This window comes from Fukomys damarensis, unplaced genomic scaffold (genome assembly GCF_012274545.1).
Source record: "Fukomys damarensis isolate Sample0158 unplaced genomic scaffold, DMR_v1.0_HiC HiC_scaffold_16, whole genome shotgun sequence".
Taxonomy (NCBI): Eukaryota; Metazoa; Chordata; class Mammalia; order Rodentia; family Bathyergidae; genus Fukomys; species Fukomys damarensis.
This window is the reverse complement of record NW_022900928.1, coordinates 109,938,276-109,949,546: the sequence shown is the minus strand read 5'-3', so window position 1 is coordinate 109,949,546 and position 11,271 is coordinate 109,938,276. Positions and strand designations below refer to the sequence as shown.

Here is an 11,271-nt window from a genome sequence, read left to right as displayed (position 1 = left end):
TTTTTTTAAAATTACTTGAAAATTTTTATTGGGTTAAGGTAAGACTTACTACTTCAAACCAGTCTTAGCTGGTCAGCCCCCAGGAGTACAAATAAGTAATCACCTTTAGGAGAGACTACACTTGATGGAACATCGGGGATTCTGATTTCTGCTTGTTGTGGCGTTTACCTCTTGTGTTCCCCAGAGGATGGCTAAAGGCAGCTGGCCCAGTCCACAGCTCTTTACCATCTGTAAGCCCTTTCCATCTTGAGGATGTCTATGTTTTCTATTAATGCTGCGCCGGCATGATGGAGAGGGAAACTGGCTTTAAACTAGCAATTACCATTGCCAAATCTTTGACAGAAAAAAGCCTACTCTAGAACTCTGGAACAAACCTCAGAGGGCAGCAGGATTCCTGGCTCTTTTTTCTGACAATCCCACTGTACTTGCACAGACTTTCAAATTCTAATACCTCAGCTCAAATATCAATTACTAAGAATGAGTCAAAAAATAAAAGGAGGCAAATTAGAAAACATCATAGCTAGCATAATACTGGAAAACTGTACTACAGCTTCCTTTCTAAGCATGTTACTTGATAAAATTTTTCATCAAAATCCCTTGTAAATGTTCCCTAGAATAAGCACATGTTCTGGGAATTATCAATGTTACAATAATTACAATAAATGAATATTTATATATTATGGCAATTAATATATTAAATTATATTCTGTGGAAGCTTTCATGCTTTCCCTTTGGAAAAGGATAGTTTAAAAATGTTTGATGGTTAATAAAATGTTAATGTATCCCCAGAGTCACTGAAAACTTACTTTAACCCAAGACCTCTTTTCCTTTTGTACAAAAGGATCAGACTATGGCAGTTGCTTTAAAGGTGTGTTAAAGAAGAAAAAAGGCATGACAAAGAAAAGAAACTACCTGCTCCCTTTCTACCATACCTACTGTAAACAGGACATTGCTAGAAATTGGAATGGATCTTTGCAAACTAATTAGATTTAAAATTGAATAGTTCAAAGGTATGACTGCTCACTAATTTATTTCCTGACAAAATTAAACTTTGAAAAAACCTGTTATTTGCTATGCATAACTGTGATTTAAAATAAGAGTCAATACCTTGCCTGGACCTCATTTCTTTCACCTATTTAAGGTGATACTATTATTTAGTGTGTAATGAGGGGAATTTAATAAAATGTACACTCTTATTTTATCATATAAATAAAAAATGATTATACTTTCAAAAGAAAGACATCAGGGCTTCATATAGTTTATTACTTTTCTAAAAAAAAAAATACCAGTTAGGTTTGCAAATAACTTTGTGTTATTTACTTTCAGTGATAACTAGGTTGGCATTTCCTCTGACTATATTTGAAACCATTTGGAGAAAGCTATTTTGAAATGTGACTGAACAGGTTACTTTGACATAAGTAACCAAAATGTGAAACTGATTATGTACTTTATTGATTTATATTTTCATTATATCCATTATTAATCCAGAAAGTGGGCTGGGTGAATTCTCAGATGGAAGGGAGGGCTTGCCTTCCTTTTTGGCTGGAGCTTCTGTAAAGAAGTAAGAGCCAATAACTTGACCTCAGGAAGACTTTTGCAATAGACCAGCTGTGTGGACATCATATCCCCTTCTGGGTTAAGAGGATTCTCTGATACTTGAATGGCATTAAGCAGGAGCTTCTAAGCATTTTTTAGTGACCTGGGAAAGTACACTTGTCATTTAAAGTTTCCCCCGCTGCATTTGGAATGAAATCCAGGACCCTTACCCCGGCTGGCTTCTCATACTCTGCTTTTCCTTTACTCCTCCAGCGCTTTTCGCACTACCCATTAGCTATGTTTTCCTTTGCTGGAACACTGGCTCTTCCTGCCCATCTGAAAAGTTTTGCATCCTGGTCCCTTTGACCCAAATGCCTCTTTCTTCTAGTTTTGTCTGGTCAACACTTCCTCCTACTTCTGGGCTTGGCCTCTCCACTGTCTCCTTAACCATTCAATGAAATAAAGCTTCCCTTGCTATTCTGCCTTACGACTCCCTGATTTCCTTCCTAGTGCTAATTCAATTTGAAATTATTTGAAAGTTTATTTATTGGACTTCTCTTCTCCAGTGGACAATGTGGTCCTTAAAAATCAAGTCTCCTGTATTGTTCACTAGCATACACTCAGAATTTGCAGAGTTCCCAGAACACTGTAGGTGGTATGTGGATGAATGGATAAACATAAGGCCAAAAAGAATCTATTAAATATATGAATTAAAAAATTAAAGATAATGTACTAATAGTCAGTGGCTGTTATGCATTGATTATTGCCCCTACATTTTTCCTCCTTAGAGTAATTTTGTTTGTTTAACATTATTTCAGGCCTTAAATTAAGAGAAAAACCTTCAATTTCAGAAAGAAAAAACTTGGTAAAAATGTTTAGGTTTATATATCTGTGACAAAAATAAACTATATTAGAATTAATTATATATAGTTCAGTGATTTAGATTTTTGTTTTTAGGAAATCAGAGAATATTTCAAATAAAGTGGATGGCTAATTATAGAAAGATGAGTCTTCTGTGACAAACGGTATTGTTTTTAACACATTAAAATGAATGATAAAGTGAGGCCAAAATGAAAAACAAATGAAGTAAGTGAATAAAATACTTATAAAATTCTGGTTTCAGTGTGTGAAAAGTACAAGAAGACCACTGTTGTTCCTCTGACTTAGGTCAGGTAACTTTTATGGATCACTCTGAGTTCCAAGAAAGTCGGAAAAGAGCTCCTGCTTGATTGCTGTTTCAACATAATTTAGTTCAGTGCTTTTCATCTGAGATTTTGAATGGGTACTCTTCAAAAGCACCCCTCTGTTTTAATTGATGAGGACTGAAAAGCTGATGCAGCATTCTGTGTCAAAGAAGTGCATGAATATATTCATGGGCAATAACATGTCGCAGAAGGAAAGAAGCCCTAGTATCAGCTCTTAGTTCACTGCTCTCACTATCACAAATTCCTGCATTAACTTCTTCATTTATTCATTAATAATTATTTAGAATTTGCTGTGGATCTGGCCCAGGGGAGGTCCTTGGAAATATATGGTGAGCAAAGCAGGGACAATTTCTGATGCTTCCATAAGCAAGTGTTGTTGACTTCAGTAAATATGACTACTGCTATAACAGGATTACACTGCTTTTATTTTTATTCAGTCACTTATAAGACAGTACTGTAGCATCTTTCTCAAGCACTACATTAAGTAAAATGGTTCTCTATAGTTGTTCTGGCAACTTAAACATGAAATTATCCTTCCTTTATTCAGTAGATTTTTCTTCTTTTATTTATCATATTCTTCTGATTTTTGCATCAGTAAAATGACTGCATATTTAAGGACTTCATTTCTTCACTGTTTAAAACAGATAATTCCAAAGCTGAGTGATATTTGGCCAATACTGAAGTCCATGGCTTCTGGCTTGATGTTTATTAACCCTTTTTGAGAAGACAAACCTGGAAGGATCCAGCAGGACTTACCTTCTTCCACAGGGATGGTCTGTTCGGAGGCTGGAGATGGGGGTGGAGAAGGAGGCAGATTAGCTGTCTCTTCAGCTGCTACAGATCAAACAATGGAGAAATGAGATAACAACAATTAATCCTATTGGGTTAGTGGATCTGTGGGACAGTTCTTCCATTTGTGAAAAGGCCTCTCTAGGAAATTCAGGGAAAGATTCAATAATAACTTTCATTTAACCTATTTTTAGGCCCATTACCTGGTTCACATATTTGATAGACTAAAAAGATAAACATTTCATATTTTTCAAAAAAGTTCTTTTGTCTTCTCCACAAAAATGGGGTAGAGATGGAAGCTAAGATTTTATCATTCATCTCATTAATTTCTGTCTACTTGTTCAAATAATAAGATACCTTATTTGGTCATAATATAGCAAATAAAAACACTTGCAGGTAAGCATTTTAGTTTGGATTAGGCTAGTCTGAGTGAAAAAAAAAATTTTTTTAAATTGTGTTGTCCAAATGCTCTACCTGGAAATAAATGTTACTTTGGTCATTGATAGTTATATTAGCCAACATCTTTTAAAAATAACATTTTGCCCACAGAGTCTAATGTCAAAACCATATTCTGTAAGTACTGTCAGAAAATGAAGCTGGCACGGCCTGAGGCAAGTTTCAGACAGAAACCATGCAGTGGTGGGAGCTGAGTCATCTGCTAGCCTTAGCCCTGCACACAAAGAAGGACAGAGAGAAAAGCTGTAGAAGCTGTAAGTTATTGACAGTGAACTCTACCATTTTCTGCTTAGGATACTGACCTTTGTTAGGACCCACTCCTATGAGGGTATGAAATTTGTAAAGGAAATATTTCCACTTAAGGCTAGAGGTTCATTGTTTTAAAGATCACCTAAATTTCACTTTTATAAACAGTTAGTTAGTAGAGGCAGCTTTGGGATCTCAGATGATTTTTTAAATTCCCCAACACTATGGGTTTCACATGGAGTATTTTATGGTTTCAAATTTTAAAAAATGAGTTTGAAGAAGAATGTTTTATATTAGATATACTTCCCCTCTCTATTTTAAGCAGAAAAATAGTCCTTGATAAACCACTCAGAGAATAGTGTGTATATTCTATAATTATTTTGGGAGAGCAAAATATTTTCAGCCTTTACTTTTTATTAATGATTAGAAAATCAAATGTTGAATGAAGGGAGGGCTGGGGTATGGGGAAAAAATGAGAACCAAGATCTGCCATGTAAAGGTACAAGATCCCAATGATGAATGTAACTGTATTATATACTTAAAAAGTACCCATAAACTCAATGAAAAATAAAAGAAAATCAAATGCTAAGATATATTAGACTATATAAAAGACAAAAATGGATATGTGCTCTTTTTTTAGGGCTTAGAAGCCACACTTTTTTTTTTTACAAATCAGGTATATGTATCTGTGAAATAAACACATGTTGAACCTAAGAGAGTGTCTTTCCTTGTATCTTTTCATGTATATACTTATATGTCTATTTATCTATTTATGTTTCTATCTACCTATGACTGAGTGAGGCAGCAAGCAGTTTTCTCAGGAAACTGAGTGTTTTCTGAGAAACCGTGTGCCACATTACCTGCCTGTCACTGGAAGGCATTTGATGTGTGATCAAGCAAGAAAGCAGCGCTATCTGACTGCCCAGAGGTGAGCTAAGTGGACAGTACTTCATATGTGATACAGAATCACTAAAGAGTCTAACAAAGCTCTATCTCAGGTTTTGTGTAGCCAGTTTAGGGAGACAGAAACAAGACTATGGTGTAGATAATCATTTACCAAAACCCATAAAGGGAAGTAACTACCTCTAACTGGAAATTTCAGGACATTTTCCTTGTGCATTAGTGCTCATGTAATCCTCTAGTGGTCTAGAAAACGAAAAATTACAGGCTACGTAGGGGAACATCTAACTGTAAGCTTACTACTCTAGAAACTGCCAAAATCCCCCAAGGAGCCAATGGAGGAGTGAGGCATCTCAGTAGATGATCAATGAGCATCACACGTAGGACACTGTGCAAGATATAACTTGTCTTTTAACATGAAGACTGTCAGGGTGCAGCAGACCCAACCCTGGATTTGAGGCTCTTCTCCATTTACCTAAAGGCAGAGCTGCAGGTTGTTCTTTGTGCTGAGCTTCTTTCTCTTGTTCACCTTTCAGGACTGCTACAGCCTCAGTTGTGACTACTTGAACTATCCGTGCAGACACCTCCTCTGTAACAAACAGTAACAGTAGAAACTGTAATGAGAAGTTTGAAGCAGGTAGCAAAAAAGGAAAGGTAACCAAACAGTGGAGTAGATTCAAACTTCATTTTGCTCTTTTCACCAAAGCACTACAATACAATTTTTAAAATATAGTTAAAATGTGGGGGTGGGGGGAAGACTGATAAAAGAAAGTTGACATTAACCTGTATGGCATTTTATTTTTCAAAAGTTGTTTACATAAACTAAAACAATTTAATTTCTTTATATTTAATAAAACAAATTAAACAAGAAAAGAGGCTTTATTTTGGATTTAACTGAAAGTATGTTCACAGTCTGCTTACACTGGTCTAGCAAAATCATTCAAACAATGTTATTATGCACACTTGCAGAAACATGATTTAAAATCTGAAGCAATGCCTCAAAAATGTATACCTATGATTAAAGGATCTGAGAAGATAACATTTCAAGGAAACACAATGACATATCAGATGGACTCTTTCTAAAGTATGTCTTTTCTAGTTGGTAGATGTTTTAAAGATTTTTATTTTTAAAGGTCATATGACATACACTCATCTTGAAAGTACAGTAGCTCCATTGAAAACCAGAAAGATCATGACTAAAATAATTACTCAGTGAGCGGCAAAAATAACTAGTTTGGGGCCTGAAATGCTTTTAAAAAGTCAAGATATTAGAATATATTCTTTATTGTAATTTTATTTTAATCCATTGTTACGGTTTGCATCTATATGCACTTTCAAAGCCTCATGTGGTCATAGTTGGGGGTTTTGGAGGTGGCTGGGTCTAAGGTGTGTGGTGTTGGGATCGATTCACAGTGCGATGATGCCAGGATTAAGGGTGTGAGTGTTACCCACCTTTAGGGCAGATAGTCTAGATATACTATAAAGCTGAATCTGTCCCTTGTTGGTTACTTGCTGCTAGCTGCCTTCTGCCTGCCCTGCTTTGCCATGAACTGTTTCTCTTCTGTGATGCCCCTCTGCTAGAAAACTATGAACTGAAACCTCTGCAAATTGTGAGCTACAATAAACCTTTCTTCCTTTAACTTTGGGTGTTGGGTACTTTATTTACTCCAAGTAAATACGATTGATCATCACCACTATTCTGTGAGGGAGAGGCAGAGGAGGAGCAAGGGCTGTGAGTGGTCTTGAGCCCAGGATGTTGGGTGGGGGTCTTCTGAACATTCTTTGAAACTGATGGGCTCCTCAGTGAGAATGAATACTATCAAAAAGGCTACAGAAGAAGGGAAACTCTGAGAGAAGAGGAAGTGAACCAGGAGGAGAGTAAAAGGGAGGGCAAGAAAGGCTAACGGGGGTAGTGGGAATGATGAATGCATTATATGCATGTATAAATATGCTAAAATGAAATTCATTCTGTATAGTTAGTGCACTAAAAATAAAATGAAATAAATGGCTACAGAAAATTAAGTTTGAAAGGAGCTTTTAGAGTTCTAAATTGCTTAACAATATTACCAAAAGAATTATTTGGAGTTTTGAGAATTGTTACACTTATTAATTTTCAGTGCAATCAAAGTAAGTGGCTTCTTCTAACGCCCCAGTGTTTTATAGAAAGTTGGGAGTATTGAGAGCTGGAGCAAGTGCAGTTAAACTGGGGCATATACAGAAGCTTCCTGTCCTCTGGGTCACTCCTGCATCTTCCTACTAGCATTTATGCAAAATTGTACACAAGGCTCATCTCTACTACTAGGTAAGTTCCATGACCAATGACTGTTTCTTTGCTGTTTGCAATTCTTGAAGTTTTCTTCACTGAGCTTAATTCAGATTAGATGCCTAACAATTTTTGAAAGGATGAAAAGTTAACCTGAAAAATTTATTCATATTTATACATCAGAAATAATTCATGTTTACTATGTCTACTGCCTTTAAAGCCCCCAAATCATACCATTTACCATATTACTATTTTAAGAATTTGATATATTTTAGAACAGTGTTTCTTAGGATCTAAGGTGTTTTACACAAATCAAATATTTTTTTAGAATGGAAAGATAATCTAGTATAAATAATGTAGGAATCTGTTGGTTCATAGGAACAATTTATAACTGAGCAGTGTAACATTATTTCAGCCTTTCTGCTTGAGGTTGCATTTAGTTCTGACATCAGCATGAATTATTTTAAGTGTTGAGGAATAATAAAAGAGAAGAAGTACATAAAGGATGCATTCATACAGGTGTAGGCCAAGAAACATCATGGAGTACTGTTTAACTGGGCTTTACAAATACTTTAAGAGAGACAAGTTTAGGAAGGATTTCATTATTACTTACATCTGGTTAATATGGGTGTGAACAAATTAAACAAAATGTACAAACAACCTGCTAGTTATCACATTTCAATTGTGTGAGCTAAATTAGCTTCATCAGAATAATATGTTTATTTTAGACAGATAATTGTAGGAAATTTTAGTCTTTTTTCTGTCTAGAAAAACTAATGTATTTCAGTTATAATTTAATAAGAGATTATAAATAAATATCTTTTATTTTTGTACATATTTAAGAAAAATTCAGAAAATTAACCCAATCTTGGGAGAAATGGTAAATTTTTTTCCTTTAATAAACTTAATAAATTTTGAGAAATGATATTTCAAGAATAGTCTAACAGGCTATGGGGGAGGTTAGTCATATTGGCTTAATTGACATCATGTTCTTTGGAAGGATAAAATTATTAAATCTTTTCAAGTAGGAAATAATACATTTTCTTTAAAAATTTTTATGAAAATTTCATAGTGCATTTAGGGAAACAGCATAAGACTGTTCTGTGGATTTCAATTAGTCTGTCAATTTAAAGGCTTCCTCTAAGCAAGGGCTGTCAAAAGCACTTCAATGATGTAAATTTTCTTTAAAATATTCTCCAAACAGATCTAGCCAGCTGATATTTTGGGTGAATTTCTTCTTTACAGTCAGATTCCTGGGGCCAGAGAAATCATTGATGATTTCAGTAAATTAAGGGAAAGTTAAGGGTAAATGTGCCAAACAAACATGTAAGAGAATGGAAGACAGTAACAGAATCAGACTCTAAAAATAAAAAATGTAGGTTGACGCTCAGAGGTAAGAGTGATTGCCCAGCATACACAAGGCCATGGGTGCAATCCCCAGCACTGGACCCAAACACAAACATAATAATATTTTAAAACCTAGAGGTCATCCTACCTAGATTAGATTGAGTAAAGGCTTCCCTTCCTTATCCATTCATCCATCCATCCATCCATCCATCCAAACATCACACTTTTATGTATAGAGGAGACAACTGACTTCTTAGGGTAGATTAGAAGAAACTGTATAGACTTCAATGCAGAGAAATATGGGTATGAACTTTACCATTGCTACTTTCTAGCTATTCCATCGAAGAATTTTGCTTAAAGGCATTGTGCCCCGAGCCTCACTCACCATATAGAAGTAGCAATAGTAGTATAGTACTGACGGTATGTATCTTAGAGTTGTGGTTGGGACTCGATTACATAATTAGAAAATGGACTTGAAAATCAAAGAGTGCAAATAAAAGGAAGACTTCTAAATAGCTGCTCATCAAGATGTTTATATTTTGCCCTGGTCATACATTCTTCGGGACTTTGTACCTTCACATTAGAGCAACAGTGTCTAGGCCAATGAGGCTGTAAGTTTTATAACAATCTGACAGTACTGCCATCCCACTACTGCTAATGAGGATGGCTACTTTGATGGCCAAGGGAAGTATTTTTTCCAAAACAAAGCTATGAGAGAAGTAAATATTGTCTTCGTTTTCTGTTTTCTGGCTCCATACCATTTCTCTGCCTGGGTAGGTTCTGGGCTACCATCTGCTCAAGATTCTTGCCAGCAAGTCTCAATTCAGGACCATCTTCTAGATGGTCTCTAGAAGGCATGATACCGCCCCCAGTCAATACCTAAGGAAAATCAGCAACACATAACATACCCTTGAAGATAAAAGATTAGAATACACTTTAATAGCTCATTTGCATATTTTCTTTATCTCTGTCCTCTTTTCTACTTTCTATTCTAATTTTTTAGTTTTGCTTTTACCTTCCAAACACATGTACAAAACTGTACATGGGACTTAGTTATTGAGAAGATTAGAGATGACTCTATTATATGTAATTTAGGAAATTATTCATTATAAATAATTAAAAGTTAATATTGATTTTCATAGCTGAAAATATAGTACTGCTTATTCTAGTTGATATTTTGAAAGGTTCAATGAACTTTTAAAATTTTTTTGAAATTAACGTTTTTTTGGTTTACATTAGAAATTATCTTCAAGAGGGTAGCAATATTTTTACTTTCTTTTGTGTACCACAAAATTTTGATTAGCTCCTATAGTCTTCATATTGCAGTAAAAATCTTAAGTGCTTGAATATTAATTTGTTATATGCATTACCTTATCATTAGTATTATGATGGTAATGAGTCAGTTTCTACAACACAAGAATGTTTCATAACATGAGAATAAATGTCATACTAAAGAAAATGAACTATAACTTTGAGTTAATCTAATAAAAAGATCTGCCTGTAAATCATTTGGAAGAAAAATATTAAAAGTAAATTATTTTTCTTAAATTCATCCTCATAACTTCTAAAAACATTATTGATTAGAGGCTGATAGAAGAACAAAGAAAGATACAAATGCAAGGAGCAGAGTAACAGATAATAGCATTATCACCACTATACAAGCAGATGTTTAAAAAGATAAAGTGAAGTCTGTTTTGAAAATTTATGCTAGGCAGCCAGAGATGGGGGTCAGGAGCAAGCCAGTCCTTGGTAGATAAGTTAAAGTCTAGAAGGAAATATTTTTTTTTCTTGATATTAATAAAACACATGCTGGAAGTAAATAAGCTTAAGAAATGAACTGAGATATATTTTCAACTACAAAAGCTACTTAGCAATACCCAAAAGGTATCATACTAAGCTATATATATTTTTTCACTTAAGTAATGAATAAATATCATATTGTATATTATATAAGTTTTTACTAGTCCCTTTACTTTCTTGTTGATATTACTTAATCCACACAATCTTCAACTAGAAAAACTGGCACAATAATAGATAAAAGCAATTTATTGCTTCTTTTAAATCACATTTTGATTGACGTAATTGTAGTAAAAATATATATGTTTTTTTAAGGCTATGTTCTAGTTTTGCAAAATATGGAATCAAATTCTGCCTTCAACTCTTTTTTTTCAAAATTGCTTAGCCATTTCTTTGCATTTCTATTGAATTTTTTTCTTTTTAAAAAACATTTCTGGGGGTCGGGGATTTAGCTCAGTGGTTCAGTGGCCTGCCTTGCAAGCACAAGGACCAGAGTTCAATCCCTGGTACCAAAAAAAAAAAAAAAAAAAATCCAACTCTTAAAAACCTCCAGATGTTGGTTAAGAGACTGTCTCTCTGACCTTCAGATTCCGAGAATAAAAGCGTTATTCTTCTTTTGGTGTGTTGTGACAATTACATGATATATGTTGAGTGTTTTCATAAATTATGCATATGATCAATAAAACACAGGCTCCTACCATTTATTATGTAAACTACAACGCTAAAGGGCAC

The 11,271-nt window shown here is 34.6% G+C and overlaps 1 protein-coding gene across 14 annotated transcripts in view; it reads right to left on the bottom strand.

Annotated features, from left to right (window-relative positions):
* Map2 (microtubule associated protein 2) overlaps positions 1-11,271 on the bottom strand; it is a 202,984-nt gene that overhangs the window by 45,660 nt on the left and 146,053 nt on the right. For all 14 annotated transcript variants that reach the window (XM_033764590.1, XM_033764591.1, XM_033764594.1 and 11 more), the window contains 2 exons: positions 5,608-5,721; positions 3,498-3,575 (listed from right to left, as the gene is read on the bottom strand). In XM_033764590.1, coding sequence (XP_033620481.1) covers positions 3,498-3,575; positions 5,608-5,721 — 192 coding nt within the window. The remainder of the gene's footprint in view (positions 1-3,497; positions 3,576-5,607; positions 5,722-11,271) is intronic.